The 16,921-nt window shown below is 50.8% G+C and overlaps 9 protein-coding genes across 9 annotated transcripts; 5 read left to right on the top strand and 4 right to left on the bottom strand.

Moving 5' to 3' along the window:
* Window positions 1–653: 653 nt before the first annotated feature.
* POX_b02995 (Dynactin subunit 5) lies at window positions 654–1,357 on the top strand (the record flags this gene model as incomplete). The annotated part of the gene is made up of 2 exons (XM_050111902.1): window positions 654–692; window positions 791–1,357. The coding sequence occupies 2 exons, from the start codon at window positions 654–656 to the stop codon at window positions 1,355–1,357; spliced, it is 606 nt and encodes a 201-aa protein (XP_049972248.1).
* A 278-nt stretch (window positions 1,358–1,635) lies between these two features.
* POX_b02994 (Trehalose phosphorylase) lies at window positions 1,636–4,048 on the bottom strand (the record flags this gene model as incomplete). The annotated part of the gene is made up of 6 exons (XM_050111901.1): window positions 1,636–2,351; window positions 2,410–2,519; window positions 2,575–3,039; window positions 3,126–3,401; window positions 3,478–3,884; window positions 3,944–4,048. The coding sequence occupies 6 exons, from the start codon at window positions 4,046–4,048 to the stop codon at window positions 1,636–1,638; spliced, it is 2,079 nt and encodes a 692-aa protein (XP_049972247.1).
* A 736-nt stretch (window positions 4,049–4,784) lies between these two features.
* Window positions 4,785–5,331, top strand: POX_b02993 (37S ribosomal protein MRP2; the record flags this gene model as incomplete). Its single annotated transcript, XM_050111900.1, has 2 exons — window positions 4,785–4,903; window positions 5,022–5,331. The coding sequence occupies 2 exons, from the start codon at window positions 4,785–4,787 to the stop codon at window positions 5,329–5,331; spliced, it is 429 nt and encodes a 142-aa protein (XP_049972246.1).
* A 528-nt stretch (window positions 5,332–5,859) lies between these two features.
* POX_b02992 (uncharacterized protein) lies at window positions 5,860–7,267 on the top strand (the record flags this gene model as incomplete). Its single annotated transcript, XM_050111899.1, has 3 exons — window positions 5,860–5,927; window positions 5,987–6,102; window positions 6,174–7,267. The coding sequence occupies 3 exons, from the start codon at window positions 5,860–5,862 to the stop codon at window positions 7,265–7,267; spliced, it is 1,278 nt and encodes a 425-aa protein (XP_049972245.1).
* Window positions 7,268–8,229: 962 nt separating this feature from the next.
* On the bottom strand, window positions 8,230–8,884 carry POX_b02991 (uncharacterized protein; the record flags this gene model as incomplete). The annotated part of the gene is made up of 3 exons (XM_050111898.1): window positions 8,230–8,615; window positions 8,665–8,746; window positions 8,804–8,884. The coding sequence occupies 3 exons, from the start codon at window positions 8,882–8,884 to the stop codon at window positions 8,230–8,232; spliced, it is 549 nt and encodes a 182-aa protein (XP_049972244.1).
* A 741-nt stretch (window positions 8,885–9,625) lies between these two features.
* On the bottom strand, window positions 9,626–10,528 carry POX_b02990 (Prefoldin subunit 3; the record flags this gene model as incomplete). The annotated part of the gene is made up of 4 exons (XM_050111897.1): window positions 9,626–9,718; window positions 9,805–10,038; window positions 10,141–10,381; window positions 10,506–10,528. The coding sequence occupies 4 exons, from the start codon at window positions 10,526–10,528 to the stop codon at window positions 9,626–9,628; spliced, it is 591 nt and encodes a 196-aa protein (XP_049972243.1).
* A 261-nt stretch (window positions 10,529–10,789) lies between these two features.
* On the top strand, window positions 10,790–11,781 carry POX_b02989 (uncharacterized protein; the record flags this gene model as incomplete). Its single annotated transcript, XM_050111896.1, has 2 exons — window positions 10,790–11,056; window positions 11,155–11,781. 2 exons carry the CDS (start codon window positions 10,790–10,792, stop codon window positions 11,779–11,781), a joined length of 894 nt encoding a protein of 297 aa, XP_049972242.1.
* A 388-nt stretch (window positions 11,782–12,169) lies between these two features.
* Window positions 12,170–13,767, bottom strand: POX_b02988 (Allantoinase; the record flags this gene model as incomplete). Its single annotated transcript, XM_050111895.1, has 2 exons — window positions 12,170–13,201; window positions 13,270–13,767. 2 exons carry the CDS (start codon window positions 13,765–13,767, stop codon window positions 12,170–12,172), a joined length of 1,530 nt encoding a protein of 509 aa, XP_049972241.1.
* A 2,120-nt stretch (window positions 13,768–15,887) lies between these two features.
* Window positions 15,888–16,121, top strand: POX_b02987 (uncharacterized protein; the record flags this gene model as incomplete). The annotated part of the gene is made up of 1 exon (XM_050111894.1): window positions 15,888–16,121. The coding sequence occupies one exon, from the start codon at window positions 15,888–15,890 to the stop codon at window positions 16,119–16,121; it is 234 nt and encodes a 77-aa protein (XP_049972240.1).
* Window positions 16,122–16,921: the final 800 nt, after the last annotated feature.

The following is a 16,921-nucleotide window of genomic DNA, read 5'->3' as shown; positions in this document are numbered from 1 at the left end:
CATCGCAAACCCTAGTCGAGTCAGTAGGTACCCAGAGAGGGGTTGCTGTAGTCATCCCAACGTGGTGAGCCCATCAAGATTACTACTCTTGGTAACCGTGCAGTATTCAAGGACAAATCTTTCAAAAATCATACACAGAAGTCAGCCTTGATACAAACTTTCATCGATATTCTCAATGTAGAAGATCCATTCTTATTATTGAACATAAAGCACTGCTACTGACAGTTCAAGGAGCCTTGATCCTGGTTTAACATCTATGAATGCATTCAAAAAGGCCGTCAACTTGACGCCAGATATCTCTTGAGATAGACGTCGACAGCTGGGGGAATTTGACTGGGGAGCGAGCACGCCCGCCCTGCATTAGAAACCCGAGGAATGTTCCCACAATGTTTCAAGTTTCGCACATCGCACATTGACAAGATTCCACAGTCTCTCATTTTCATATCTTCTCTGGTTAGTAAAATAGGGGGCGCCTCGAGATATTACCTGGTCGAAAGCGCCGCTGGTAGAACATCTACTGTCTGTTGATGTGGCTGGACGGAAGATGGATAGTTACCCTTGAAGCCTCCAGATTCCACACCGCCTTCACCCTACCTGGCCATCAACACCGCGACGACAACACATCTCTCTAAAGTCGACAAGAGTCCCACACAATGCCACCTAAAGCTGCGAAAAGCGAGTATATTGAGACTGTATGTACAAGTTTTGTCGCAAACCCAAGGAGCCCTCAGTCCCTGCCGACGGTCAACACATTAACCCCCTTGTCAAAACACTACTAACACGACCCAAGGATACGGGCAACAAAATCTCGCGCCGCTCGCAAATCCACGGGACACAACATATCATTCTTGGTGGAAAAACTGTGATTCAAGCCGAGGCTGTGATTCGCGGCGATCTCTTTCGCCAGGCTTCCGCCGCTCCCTCTGCAGACCCGAATAATCCGGCTCCCCCTTCCAACGCTCCGAGCGTCGCGATCACCGTGGGTCGCTATAGCTATATTTCCAAAAGCGCAGTGCTGCGTCCACCCAGTCGCTTGCATCGCGGAGTACACTCGTATTATCCACTCAAGATCGGTGATCACGTCTTCGTCGGAGAGTCGGCGGTGGTCGAAGCCGCGTCGTTGGGGAACCACGTCCATGTCGGCGCAGGTGCGACAGTGGGGAGTATGGCGATCATTAAAGATTTCGCGGTGATTCTGGACGGCGCGGTAGTTCCGCCCGGAATGGTCGTGCCCAGCTGGTGTGTGGTAGGAGGGCGGCCTGCTCGAATCGTTGGCGAAGTGGGCGAGGGCTACGGCGTTGAAGGCGCAGAGGGTGGTATGGCACGGGAGAGATACCGTCTCGTTGGAAAGCCATGAGTGATGACATGCTTCTTTATATGGCTGTGCTTGAGCTCTTTTATGATTTGATAGCGTTTGAGATTTACTGAATGATACCCCCCCCGATGCGTGTCTCATGTGTTTTTTTTTTCGGTCGTCAACCGTGGTTGATATCCCCCCGTCCGACTTATGAGGGTGTACCTGTGGTGTTAGAAAAATTGCTTGAAAACGAACTCATGGTGCTCAACAATGAGTGGAGTGACGCTCATAAGCTGCAAATTGTTCTTCGATCGACCTCATCAAGACGCGCGCCACGCTTATCCCATTTTCTCCACCTCAACTTCCCGAGTCAGTCGAGGCATATCTGGAGGAATGGGCACGCCACTCTCGGCAAATGCCAAATTGTTGATCCACTGCCCATTCGGTTTCACATCACCGTCTTTGGTAAACTTGGATGCAAGGTAGAGCCAACTCAAGGCATTGCCCACCGTGCTGACTTCATCATAGACATGGCTTTGAGCATATTCCGAAATGCGTCGATAGAGCGCTTTGTTGGTCAAAAGATCGAACAGATGCCGTGCGACCGCGTCGGTGTCACCCACGTCGACGAGGAACCCATTCACACCATCCTGGACCTGCAGAGGGATACCGCCAGCACGCGTAGCAATGATTGGGACACCCTTATGAACAGCCTCTGAAACTTTGACCTCGAATCCTTCCCGCGTGGACAGTTGCAGCGCAATGGTCGCTTTTGAAAGAACGGCGTTCAAAACTTGATCTGATGGTCGGAGACGAACCGCGCACACCAGGCTGCGAAGGTGTGGGCTCTGAGTTTCAATTCGATTGACAACTTGGTCGTATATGACAGCGCCGTCGGGATCATCCACCGAGCCATGGCCACATATCAGAAGTTTGGGTGGGGTCAGGTCGGGTCGTTCACGCGTCAGTCGGTGATGGAACTTTTGATAGGACTCTAATACGTCGAGGATGCCCTTTGAAGGGTCGAAGCGAGCGATCTGGACAATGTACTGATCTGATTCCTACGTGGTCAGCACGTCATACCCTGCAAATTTCCCCGGGGGGCCTCTCACCGTCCGGATGATGGATCTGCGGCATATCGGCATTTTTGCAGGCTACGTTGAGCAAACGACCATAGTGTGCAATGTCCCAATCTCTCATGTGTTTATTGAGTCCATCCAACCTACGATATGTCAATGATGTGCTTCCCGAGGACAGTCATCAACGATGTGACTCACCAATCAGTCGTTGCAGGCATATAGCCAACCATTTCCGACGGTACGTCTCGCGGTACAAATGCCTTCACCGGATGTGCGATGAAACAGTCTGCCTGCTTGACATTCTCCCACATGACCTTCCATGCATCTGCTTGTGAAGTACCTGGCTGGTTTACCAAATCGCTCCGAATTTGAATGTGACTGCGGAAGATGATTGGTCGTTGAGGCGCTATCTTCTTAGCAATCGGGATGAGGCCTGGCATTTGAGGGTCATCAATTATCAGAACATCTGCCCCTCCGTCCGCCGGAGCACAGAGTGGGCCTCCAGGTATAGTCCAGTATCGTTTGGCATTATCTCCTATCCATGCGGCCAGCAAGTTGATGTCATCGCCAGTCAGCCGCTCTTCCGGTGGTGTGATGCCTTGCAGAATGTTGTGCTTCCGTTTCGTGACTCGGAAGACGCCTGGCCGTGGTCGAGGAACATACCTGGAAAGAACTTGTCAATTTGAAGGACTGGCCGATTGATAGAAGTGAGTGAATGTGTGAGTGGGCAAGGGAGGAATCAGAAATACCATTTGATGTCTGTTCCCAGAGAGTGTGAAAACCGCAAGAGCGCATGTCTCATTAGAGCCACGCCTCCGCCTTGGGGGGTTGCACTGAAGAATGCAATCTTCACACCGCGCTTCTTGAGGTCTTTGGCGAAGTAATTGCAAGCCTTCCAAGTTGCAGCAGAGACTGTCTTCTCGAAGTCACCCAGATTTGTGAGACGGACGTGAAAGTCTGTGTCGACTTCCACCACGCCCATGTTTCCTACCTGCAATAGAGGACAGTTCTCGGGTCCAAAAAGCCTGAAAAGTGGCAAGTCTTAGCTTTCTTGCTTTCTCCTTGACCCGTGCTTCCTTGCGCATGAAGAGCTCAACCAACCGGACACATTTTCTTGCCATTGAATCTGCCTGCTCATCGATGTCCTTCATTTCCCATGGTCGCGACTGACCTCGTCCGTTCGAAGCAAATCGGCCTAGTAAGCTGAGACCAGGCAAGACCAGGGGTAAGATATCCAACTCTGCCCAGAGACGGGAGCATAATTTCGGACAAAGACCAGCCACCTGCTTGTGCATGGCAATGCCGAGAACCTTCTCCAGGTGTTTCTCCGCATAACGTCGCAGTTGTGAAATGACAAACTCTACTGCCTCCTCGGAACATGGCTGCTGCTCCCCCGGTCCGTATTTCTTTTCAATGAAATCTAGTAGATACGTAGCATCACGAATGGCTACGGCGATTGTGGATCCACGCTGCTCTGAGATTGAGATGGTGATACCTGCGTAGATTGACTTTTCAGTGTTCAGCAACACGTGTCTGGTAATATCTGGGATAGCCCATCAAATCTTACCTCTGATGGTGGTGCTGTCCAGGCGAATCGACTATATTGCTCTGATAATCGCCGCTGAAGCGTAGCCGATGGCTGACGATCGAACTTGGAAGCATCTAGCGCCATGATGCTAACTCATGAGATCTGCTTTGGACCCAGTCGCATCAAAGTTCTGCCGATACCTGCCTAGTTCTTGAGCTTAGTATTCTTTCATATACGCCTTCATGTGTTGTGATTGAGAGCCAAAACGTGACTTGCTCATGACGTCAAACCGCTTTCATCTCATCCATGGCAGGCCTCAACCACTCACACGTTCATTCATCGAGGTACACCACTAAGTGCATTTGCCGAGTGGAAAATAGTATGCATGCGTCAGTTGAGTCGTGGTTTTTGCATGTGAGCGGATCAGTAACATTTGATCATTACCTCTGGGCTTGATCCAAGAAGGTTTTATCATCATGAGATCGAGAGAGCTTGTCGACCCGGTACAATTACACACTTGGTACATTTGACGGATGCTGACTCGGCGAAAATATCTCTCGGAGCTAGGGTTCTCTATTGACTACATCTGTGCATGAAGGAAAGAGTTAGGTGCAGGGTCAATTCTTGATCTCATTCTCAAACAGCCTCTCAAGGCGTTCAAGACGCTGTTGTACCGGACACAAGACTTGCCCATTGCTGAGTACTTGACGATGTGGGTGGAATACTTTGGGTGGGTCAAACTCACCAAGTGAAGATCCGGGTCATGGGTCGCGCTAAACCCAATCGGGAGGCGCATCGTTTTCGCCGACACCTCCGCCGCGTTCTACGAGTCTCCGCCGAGTCGTAAAACATCGTCGTCTACACCCTCGGAATTGACAAGATGTCCAAAGCTACTTCTATGTTCCACCCCAAGAGGCTAGACCTCTCTGGGTTTGTTAACACTCGCCTGATTCGCGACCACAACAAGCGCAACGCCTTTGCGCAGATGGAGCCTGAACGGTACGCCCTTCCCAGCACTGTGATGAGGAATTGATCGCTGCTTCGACAAAGCTTCGACAGAGCATGCTATCCGGAGTGAAATGAGACGGGTTGATGGCTGACTGACCGATCTATATAGACAAGCGCTCCGCTATATCATCCGCAATACAAGCCTCCCCCAACGGACCCGTGCCCAGGCGCAGCTCCAACTCTCCCAGATGCACTGCTACACGCGCCCAACCCAGATCAAGAACCGCTGTGTGGCGTCAGGCACCGCGCGAAGTGTGTTCCGGGATTTCAGACTCAACCGAGTAAGTACAGGCTCGCAAATGAAGGTTGTCTGGATAGCAGTCGCTAACTCTGTGCTTCTTTCCCCTCCTGTCCAGTTCCAATTCCGTATGCAAGCTCTTGCGGGTGAGCTTCCCGGTGTCAAGAAGGCGAGCTGGTAAAGATATTTGGGAGATGATTATTTTTCGATGTGATAAAAGAGCGAATTTTCTTTTGTTTTGGATGAGAGACCACATTCTCACATCTTTTGCTTCATTGCGAAGCCTGTATATTATCCACATACCATGAACGGCTGTTGGTTTTCACTTCATTCGACCTTTTTATTTCATATCTCTGAGGTCTGTGACCACCACATGCACTGGGCGGCATATTCCAAAAATTCCGGGTGGTCTGGCATCCACTAAATAGGAGCAAGGCTGGTACTTCTCCCCAAGCGGAAGCCAAAATATGCCAATTCCCATTCTCTTTCTCCATCAAGAGGCATTTCCTTGCCTATTTACCATTTTTTTTTGGCTCGGTCTCAGTCTCCTATCTCTCTCCCCTCTCCCTCTCTTCTTTCTCTTCTCTTTCAGTGTATCAGACAGATCCCTCTCTCAGTCCCATAGGCGTCCATCAACTGCGAGCTGTCTTCAACTCCTCAGTTGCAGCTCCCTCGACTCTAGCCTTCATCACGTCAAAGTTCATACAAGATGTATGTCTATCGCAACAGCGATCTGCCGGCTGACCCTCACTTTCCAGCTGACTTGGAGAAGCTCGGGTGAGTATATCCTGAAGACACACCCATAGACAAACGCAACTTAGCATTCTAAATCTCAGATACACAATCACCAAAGATGACAAGATTCGCCAAAGAACCGACCCGGAAAGCGGGTTCAAGTCCAGGATCAACCGAAATGATCGCTTCAACGTGAAGAACCGAGAGGCAATGGATGGTAAATAAACAGAGAATATAAGACGCTCTTTCGGGACGGTATCTGATTTGATCACTTCTCACTTTATTCAGAATGTATTCGCCAGATCGTCTCGCAACGTTTACAAAATCTCGGCCTACGACTTTGCCGACTTCCGTTCAAGGACTGCTCACACATCCTGGAGACACCGATCGACGAGCCACATGTTCCGATCTTGGTGTCTTCAAACATGCCAAAAGCCGCGCGTGTCACTGTCGTCTTTGGTGAACCCGTGCAGGACCTTGGTATCTGGGCCTATCGATCCGTTGGCGAAGATGGAATCAACTTCGGCTCAGCCGTCAACTTCGCCAAGGGGGTTTTAGGGGACTCGGCGGAGACATCGACCACAGCTTTGGTGATTGCCAACACGGGTCAAGTTCTGTGGCATTGTGCCTCGTCTCGTGCAGTTACACAGCGTACCTGGGAGGCAGCCGATCGACCTGTTGGTCCCTGGGGACCAGCAACCAAATCCTGGCGTAACGAAATCCCCGGCAATAGAGACTGGCGGGAGCACATTCAGTACACCTTCGAACATGTCATTTCACCATGGCTAGATCCGAAGAAGTGCGTCGACATTATTGGCCTCTCTGAAGGTGGAGAATACGCACTCGAGTATCTCCAAAGAAACTGCAAGTACTCTGTTCTACATGGCATTTACATGGACAAAAATAAAAGGAGTCACAGTCTTACACTCTTACTTTCTAGGGGCTACTTGGAGGCCATACATCTCTGGGATCTGCCTGGGAATCCACTTCAATCCACTGCGGTCGATCTCGACATGAGCACTTTGACTGATCCCCAGTCCTTTACTGCATTTCTCGCCTCTCGTGGCCGTGCGTACGTTCTTTCTTCGAGTTCACTGGGCCAGTTCCAAAATGGATTCCGCCAACACGGATGTAATTGCTATGCATCCGGGGAAGAGCTCAATACTGAGTGCATCATGCCACGTGCATGGCCAGATATGCTGACCTGGCTTGATATGCTCTATGAGAGACCAGAGTACGCGGAACAAGTCATAATTAAACCGGAGGACGTTGATGAGCAAACCCTTGAAGCGCTCGAAAAGACGACGAGCCGTGATGAGGGAAGCCAGATGACTGATTCTATGGCCAAGTCGCCTGCGCCGAGTGAAGTCAAGGGATCATAATGAATGACATGCGGAAGAGGCCTCTAGCTAGGAGTGAGCGCGAGAATGTATATTTTTGGCTGGACATGCGGCATTTGTGAGCGCCTCGGCTTGTTTTTGCTTCATAACGTCTTTCCCAATGAGTTTGGTCCCAGGGAACCCTTTTAACTTCCAGGTGTAGAGACACACGGGTCATTGTTGAGCAGTCTGCAGAAATCAAAACTAGAAACAATATTTAGCGTAAATATTCCGACTGCTGCTAGGAAGAGAAAACACCCTATCTGAATGACCGAGTGTAGATGCCATTCAATACTCAATCTCATGAAATCGCAGAGACAGCTACGTACTACCCGAAAAAAAGTCAGAGTCGATGCAGTGAAAAAACGGACAACCGTAGAGCGGATAGTTGGCCACGACGGAGGTATACTGAGTCTGTTAACTGTTCCAGGGCAAGGCTGATAAAGGGAATTGCATTCATTATGTCAAATTCAACTAATGAAGAACAGATCTGTAGATACTACACGGCACGATGAAGACTGAATTACCGAAAATAGATTTAAGACATTCTTCCACAGCACATGTGGTTATCACGCAGCACTTACCACGAAACTCAGATAGTTGGAAAGCAGGTGCGAATTCCAGGTCCTCAATCTGAAGAAACCCCCGGAAAGATCATCGGAGTTGCTTCAATTGTCAGACGTGTCTGCGAAGGATCTTTCCATGAATCATTGTCCCAAATGTACTCTATCTCTCGAGCAGTACGCTGAGCATGACTCATTGCTGTTGTGCAATCAAAGTGCCCCATGCAAGGGACCCCATCGTATATTTTGGTGTAGCCAGGGTGAAATCGATCCTTCGGCGCGATGTAAGTCTGTGCAAGAAACGCAAGGCCACCCGCAATTCCTGCGGCCTTGCCGTATGCTGTGAGGAATTTCCGATCTTCCATAAATTGATGCCCTTTAACCCAATCCACACCGGGGTCTTCAATTTTCAATGTCAGCCCCCAGATTAAATGAAAGAAACGAGACAAGGGCATGAGACTTGCATCTTTTAATCGCTTCGTCAAATAACTGTCTGTCGCAGGTTGCCGCATAATCATCGAGACGGCCCGTCGCGGCCAACATCAGAGACCCGGCGCCGACTGTAAAGACTCGCGGTGCACGATCGACAAGGATCGAAATCTTATCCACCAGCATAGGGTCCTTGAGAAGATGCATGATTGACAAACCTCCGGGGATGAAGAGTGTATTGAAAGGCTTGGTGTCTTTTAAAGCTTCGGTAAGGGTCATAGTGGGCATGATTCCAATTCCATTTTTGATAGAAAATTCAATGCCTTGTGGAGAGGGCAGGTTGTGCACATTGACCAAGTCTAAAGCGTAATAGTCACTTCTTGGAACGATAGGTAGCTCCCAGGGGACCGAATAGCTCCACGGCTTCGAATTCATGAAAGACAAGCGCCAGGATGCGGTGCTCTCCAGGCATGGTGGATGGGACAGCAGGCTGGAAATCTAGGATTTAAACATGGTACAGGAGAAAAAGGGGCTTAAAAGTACTCACTGGAACGTGGGTGCCAATTTTGAGAGAGCAGACTTGAATAATTGTTCGAAGCTCTGGGGTGTGTGTATCGAGGACTTGCATTCGCAGACACTGCGGGGTGGTGGAATCGAAGTGACAAGGCCTCTAACAACAGGACGGTCGAATATTTGGAAGTCTTTTATATTGCCTTTTTCCTTGTGTTGGAAACTCCCGGAGAGTATGCACAGACCTGCTGGATACCTTCGTCTAGGAATGGCACTTTCCATGTGCTCCTGGCAGATGACGATATCAGCGCCTTTTTTCACTTTTTGAGTCCAGAGCAAATCAAGCTTTCCCTCTATATATCTCTCTCTTACATGATTGGGTAAATCAGATGGAAGTCCGCGGGTCATGGCACTACTTGCAGAACAGGCTTTCTTGTAGCTGACTTTGAAGAACCAGCGTAAGCTCAAGTCGCATAGCGCATTTTAAATTGTAGATCGATGGCCCTTTCATTTGAGGGTTACGAGATTTCCATGCATTGTATCAAAGCAGGTCGAGGCAATACGTCGGCAGTGGTCGTATTCCGCTCAATTCGGACATTGGTTCAAAGTTGAGACATATTCCTGATCATCGCGTGAAAGCTGCTGTCTCTCTGATAGGTCTGGCCACCCCATCACCTCCGTCAAGAACGTTGAGCTCTGAAGGAGGAGAGAGCAATACACTCACTTGCGCTGTTCCCCGGCAGGCAGGAGGGTTGCACTTGGAGTTTCAACTCGAATATGTGATTTCATTTCATTGCATGCTTTTGACACCCAGCATTCGCGGTTTTATGTCATTTAGTCCGTCGAATCAGCCCCGTCCTTATTTCGCACCATCTTCTTTCCCCTCGGCCTTGTCTTTCCGCCGTTGGACCACATCCCAGTTATACACTCGCGCCGTCGCAACCTCCAAGGTCTACGTAGAATACACCTATTAGTCCCGTCTGTCGCGCAGAATGACCGAGGAGGTTCTGGCAAGTAATTGACTTTCGGAAGACTTACCGTAATCTGCTCACGCAAGAACTCCAGGTCCTCCTCGCAGTTAGACAGACTTGACTCGGCGGCGGACAATTTCTCGGCCAACATCGTCTCGGCCTCGTCGAGCGGGTACGCCAACATCACGTTTGCGCCAAGCCAGAGGTAGACTTCTTCCATCTCGGCGGGAGAAATGGATGCGCGCGCGTAGAGGGTATCGTTGAGTTCGAAATTGGTTTCGAGATCGGTGTCTGAGTTGGACTATTGAGTGAAGAGAACAGAGTGAAGTTGGTTAGCATACTCCAGGCTGTCCCCCCTCCCTGTTCCTAGGCTACCTGGATCGAAAACCGAGGAGTAACCTACCTCTTTGCGCAACTTTAAGAATCGCACCATCTCCAGAGTTTTCTTGATATCGGGGATCTTTTCGCGCAGTCCCTGCCCGCGCCGCTGGGTGTTCACCTCCATGAACTGATACTTGGAGATCATCTCCTGGAAGGACCGCAGAGTCGGCTCGACCTCATCACGGCTGGAGACATAGTCGCTGACATTGTCGATGAATGGGGCGACTGGGATACCGCGGGGATTGGTTTGCGTTGAGACCGGACTGGAATGACGGATTGGATGGAGGGGTTAGCTGAGAGTGCAGCACTTTCAAAAAAAGATTTGATCATAGAATCTGGACTAAATTGCGAATATCTGAAGTAGTTCCATTGGAAGAGGTCACTTACGCCTTTGATTTCGAGTTCGACATGACGGGCTACTTGATGTGAAGAAGCTAAAGTGGAGGGGGATGCAGAAGCTCGTTGATTGAATTTCGGAGGTCTCGTGTTTCTGCCCGCAATTCTGTTCCGCAGGGTGGAGGAAGCTAAGCTCCGTCTTTTGTTCCTCTCTCTCTCTCTCTCTGTTTCCTTCCAGTTTCTCCTACACATGGACAGCTGTCCACCACCTTCCATCATTATATAGCGATCGGCGTGGATTCAGCTCTGGGAGCGAATCAAGAATATCTGTGAGCATGGTGCTTCTCACTGTCACAAGTCGCATCGTCATTGCGCTCGAAACGATCCCGCCCTCGCAACGAACAGAGCTCAATCTCCCAGTCTCTGCTCGAGTTGGCGAATCAATTTCACACGAAGAGCTCCTCCGACTGTCAAAGCATCTTCAACATGACGCGACCTATCGCGAGTCACTGTCAACCGTGCAGAGTCCTTCAACGGTCTTGAATACATTACTCCGAGGCACAACGGTCTACATTCCTCCACCACCCAAGAAACCAGAACCAGTACGTCAACATCACCCTTCCAGCTATAAGCGTTGTGCGCTCACGTCTTCCGACATGAGTGCACATATTGAAACTGTACTAATTGGCCTCTGTACCAGAGCCCCGAGTACCTGGCTTCCAAAGCGCGCCTCCTCGCCGAGGCCGAACGAGCAGCCTACCAACGCCTCCTCAACCCAGCTCACACCATAGATCCATCCTTCACCGACCCCCACGCCTCTTCCACCGACGCATCCGAAGACCCTCTCACGCTCAGCCTCATTTTCAACATCTTCCTCTCCGTCCTGATCACCGGGTTCAGCGTGTACTGGGCACTGACCAAGTTCCGAATGCCAGTCATCCTGGCGCAACTCTTCTCCACGTGGACGGGGCCCGGTCTCGAGGGCGGACAGGCTGTCTCTGGAGGCGCGTCGGATGCGGTGCGCATTCTCGTCTCGTTCTTTGCGGCGCTGGCGGTGGCTGTTGCCGAGGCATTTCTGTACGGGGCATACTTGGAGAAGGTGTCGCGAGCGAGGGCGAAAGAGAGGCGGATGAAGGAGCGGAAGGTGGTGATTGGGCCGGTGGGCGACGAGGGGACGGAGGACTCTGCGGCTGCAGCCGACGCTGCGAGTGTGACCGTGGAACAGAAGGAGGAGATATGGGGGAAGGGTGTGAATGGAGGGGCGAGGAGGAGGGTGCGAGAGAAGTGGGAGAAGGAGAGAGATAAAGTGGAGGGCGAGATGGAGTGACGTTCTAGGACTTCGGAGACCTTGGAGGGATGGTCGTCGCAACATAGGAGCACGGCCAAATGGGTAGAGTTTGAGGTTCCTTTTGATTGATTAACCACTTTTACTAGATTTGATACCCAATATTATACGACTACGAATATGATGACAATTTATCAATGATGCTGTGGATATATTCAAAGTAGATTCATGTCATGACATTACTCTCTAACGGGTATGCAAAGACTGTTTTCACAGACCAACGCTCGTTCGGAAACCCAAAATGCAAGCAGACACATGACTGGGTGGAGGAAAGAAAAAGAAAAAAAAGAAAAAAAAAAACCATGAGGAATAAAAACCAAGAGGGAAATGGAAGAAATCAGGGGACATCTCCACGACTTGAAACTTCGAATCAAACTCGCTTATCCAGCAGCAGTTTTCCGGATGGTTTGCTCTCGACGAAGCCCGCTTCGCGAGTGAAGACACGCGCACCGCGCAGCCAGGTCTCACGGACCATACCGCGCATGGTACGACCCTGATAGGGAGAGCACTTGTTCCGGAAGAGCATCGTGCTCGGCTCCACCACCCACTCGGCCGCGTCGTCAAAGACACAGATATCGGCATCAAATCCAACGGCCAGGTCACCCTTTTGGTTCTGCAGGCCAACTTGCGCCGCGGTGTTGGCGCAGCACAGACGGACAATGTCTTGCAAGGCATTTCGGGTGTTGGGGTCGTTGGGGGATGGGGTCAGACCCTTGCGACGGCTGAGTTCGGTCCAGAGGATGGGTAAGCCCATGCCCACGGAGGAGATGCCACCCCAGGCGGAGAAGAAGTTGCCTGTATTCTCCAGGACCTTGGGATCGTCGGTTGCGCAGTGGCCAGGCACGTGGGCCGGAAGAAGTTTCAGGTTCGGGGTGCAAGGCGAGTGGTCCGAGACGACGGTTTGAATGACGCCGCCGCTGGCGTGCTGCTCCAGCTCGTCCCAGAGGCCATCCTGATTAAGTTGGGACCGGATGGGAGGGCAGCACTTGTGACGGGTATCGCCATCGCGGATCTGCTCCGCGGCGAGGGAAAGATAGTGGAAGCAAGTCTCGGCGGTGATCTTGACACCCTTGGCACGGGCTTCCCGCAGGAGGGGGATACCTTCCATGGCGGAGAGGTGGACAATGTGCAATTGGAGATTTGGGGCGAGATGAGCCAGGGAAAGAATCTGCTCAATGGCACAGGTTTCAAAGGCGGATGGACGAGACGCCAGGAAGGTCGAGTAGGCCTCGAGCGGACCAGCCGGTGCCGCAGGAGGTTCTGAGCTCTGTATTAGGTCTCCGACAGAGGCCGTGATGGGAGGAATCATTTCAGCATGGAACATCAGCGTAGTGGGCTCCTCTGCCAATTCCGTCATGGCCAATTGGATATCCTCCTGGCTGACGGCGGGGAATTCATCCACCTGTGAGGTTGAGAATGATTAGCACGATGTCTCCAGCCTACCGGCTATGAACAAAACGAACGACTTACACCACTGTCGATCAGGAAACCCTTGAAGCCGCGCACACCGGCGTTCACGAGGCCCTTCAAATCCCCCGCGTTGCCGGGGATGATACCGCCGTAGAAGCCCACGTCGACCCAGCACTTGCCCTGAGCAGCCTCCAGTTTCTCCTGGAAGTTGGCCACCGTGGTCGTGGGGGGAATGGCATTCAACGGCATGTCAATCACGGTGGTCACGCCACCAAAGGCCGCAGCCTGAGTGCCGGTGTAGAAGCCCTCCCATTCAGTCCGACCAGGTTCGTTGAGGTGCACGTGGGCATCCACCAATCCCGGCAAAAGGACATATGGGGAGTAGTCTGTGTAGGGGACGCCTTCTGGAAATTCGGAGGCAGGAATAACGGAATCAATGACCGCGGTAATCTTGCCAGTGGTCTGTGAAATAATAATGGTGGCCGATGTCAGACGGCCGGAGATGACAGCCCGTGAGGAAGCCACCACGGCAATGGATGGGATGGTCGACGCCGACATGGTGGAGCTAGACTGGATTGAGACGAATTTGAGGTCTGTCGATGCTCCTTGGGAGGTTCTTTTAATTCTTTTTTTTCTCTCTCTCTCTCTCTCTCTCTCTGTTGTTATTTATTGTGTAGAGAGCGTATAGAGCGTCGGATTGGACCAAGGGTAGCTGATCAGATTGATCACCGTCTCAGGAGCGCGATAGCACTAACTGAAATCAGGGTGGTGTGAATGACAGTCGAAACTCCCACGTCAGGGAAAGAAAAAGTGCCAATGGATCTTATAGATCAGGAGACCCGGATGAGACTGGGGATTGGAGGGAGATAAGAGTCACGAGGGATGTTTGCGTACCGTATCAGGTACAGAACCACCGACTGATGTGACTGATGATGGTTGATAGCACCAAGTCGCCGCTTATCCCTAGGCCTGTGCCAAAAAAGAAAAAAAGAAAAGCGAAAGGGGAGATAAAGCAATGAGATTGACTCAAACTGCAAGAAAGTGGCGGGAGGATCACACGATAAGCTTAAGTACTTCAGTCTAGTAAGGGAATTTTTTTTCCTGGGGGAGGGGAATCAAGCCAAGTCGAACGGAAGACTGACTAGATCAGTCTCGATGTGGGGGACTAGACCTGAAAAGGGTTTTTTTTTCTCCTGTGTTGACTTTTTTAACGTTTCCTCGGTCGAAGTGTAAGTGTACTTTACGGGTACTTGGCTCAATGGCTACATTTGCCATCCCAGTCGGACCCAATGCGGTGGCCACGGAGAATTGCGATCGGAACCTTCCACCCGGTACTCGGCTCAACTGGCATACAGAGCGCAGGGTACAAAATGCAGATTGTTTACATGCTATTCTTCTCGCCCATAAACCGTATTCCAGTGTCCACATCATTGGCGCTGAGCCTGTCGTGACTGAGGCGCTTGAGTCTTTGGAAATTGGAAAGTACAATTTTGTACATCAATGCCGGAGGTCGCCTTTTATGTGAGCGCAACATGGCGAAACGGCTAGCCGAGTACTTCGGTTACTCTCCCCAAACACGATGCGATTGAGAGTGTCACGCTCGGACGCTTCTCCATCAACTGGAGATGGTCCACTGTTCTGTCAACCACGCTGTGTTCCACACAGCCTGGTAGATGGTGATGCGGAACAGACTACGCTGCATGGTCTATAACTCTGATTGAGTTGGAAAAAACGGACGATACAGTACGATTTCGATCCACAATGCACGTGCCAGGGCCCAAGGGTCACGGTGCCAGCGTGACCTTCCTTTGCCCAACGTCTACATGCATAGAGGGGGAAATCATCCAACAGATCAGTGATTCGGTGATCCTATTGACTTTACGGTGAGATGTGAGGGTGAACAGTAAGCCATGGGTTTAGGGTGCATGTAGGCTTCTCTGGATTGGCCTGGGATCCAGAGGCAAAAGAAAAAAAAGGAAGAGACTCCCAAGATCGAGTAATCCATTTGCCCCCAACCGCGCGTGGTTCATAATGATCGATCTTGATGGGAATGATCCGAAAAAAAAAGAGAAGACATCCCGAGACGGGTGAACAGCGGAAAGCCAGACTTTCTCCGGCTGGAGTGGACCGAGAGTTCCATCGGCCACCTCCGATGCGGAACCTGTACCGTACTGTCACATGGCGTGGAAATTTCGTTGGACTGTAGAGTTGTGTACTGGCTTGTGAGGCATGTACTCGGGATGACTACAGTTCTATTGGACGTACAGTATCTCACTATTTTGAAGTCTCTACCGAGTAGTGAGTTCTGCTATGAAGCCCGATCTCTGGCTGACTCAACCCATGATGATGAACATGGGATGATGACGGAAGACGTTCGAAAGGTTCTGCTTTCAGCGTCATGGAACCATCTATCCGTTACAGACTTTCTATTTTCTTCCTGCCCATCTCTATTATACAACTGCTCATCGCGACGAGCAAAAGAAGACACCGCGGGGCAGTTTGCAGATCCAATATTTGAAATGGTTTTCCGACTTATCCAAGTGCACACAGGAGTACTGGACACATGTATTTCCTCCTAACCAGTGATCCGCGTGCTCCCACGCAACGGGCACCACAAGACGATTACAGTCCTAGTAATTATGCCCCCAGTTGCACTCTCTCCCTATTACTCGATCAAAATGACCCCACGATTGCCGCCGATGCCGGGCCAAGTCACGCTGCACCTGTATTTCCCTTACTCGATCGAAACCTCGACGGCGAAAAGTCCTGCTTGCGAAGAGGTTGGGAAACGGCTGCTGGAGAGTGATCATCATGGCTCGGATGGAAGTGTCCTGTCTATCGCGTACTGTATTCGCAGCCGGTCGGCCAGCTCCGATAAGATCTTCAGCGTCGATGGAGTTCTGATCAAGTAATAGGTGACGCCACACAAGATACATACCCGACATGGGACACCCGTGAACAGTCACAAGAGTGACCTTACACACTCACACAATATGGTTATGAACAGTCCGAGGAGATGCTATGCCGCATATACTGGAATAGGAGATGGGTATGATGATACTCTCCCGCAAAAAGGGTCATCGGCCTAGGCGCATGAATGTACTGTGCTGGCAGTGAGTTTCGGCGCTATGTCGAGTGTATTTTAGATGGTCACCATAAAAGGGACTGCACTGTACTCCATGTTCGGACACGAGGAAAGGCACGGAGAAGACAGCGGGGCCCGGAGAACCTCCTCCATCGTTTGGTAATGTACCTAGGTACCGATCACCTCACTTCCGCGAATATGACTTTGCTGATGGCGGCTTCAATGGATAAACCCAACCATCACTTAGGCCTTGACATTCCTCACCACTCCCGTCTATGCACATACGTTGAAGAATGAGACCCTCGAGATGAAAGTCATGCAGTCAAGTCACTTCAGAACCGGGGTCAGACAATGCCGCCAGGAAGGCGTCACAGCAGAAAAGAACGCATACGCAGATCAAGCAGTCTAGAAGATGGAGAAGTATTAAGGTACGACAGGTGTAAGAGGGGAAACAAAAAGACAAAGGTCAAAATGCGCCGAGAGCAAAGAAAAACCAGTAAAAGACAGCGAATTGCACCGGCGCAGCCTGCACCTGACAGGCAAGGAAATCAGACAGGGTGGAGGGGTCATAAATCATAACTGTTCGCAAAGGCGAACAACATCTTGCCAAGGCCAATCATCTGATCA

The sequence above is a fragment of the Penicillium oxalicum genome, chromosome II (genome assembly GCF_001723175.1).
Source record: "Penicillium oxalicum strain HP7-1 chromosome II, whole genome shotgun sequence".
In the NCBI taxonomy this organism is placed as follows: domain Eukaryota; kingdom Fungi; phylum Ascomycota; class Eurotiomycetes; order Eurotiales; family Aspergillaceae; genus Penicillium; species Penicillium oxalicum.
This window is presented reverse-complemented; position numbering and strand designations above follow the sequence as displayed.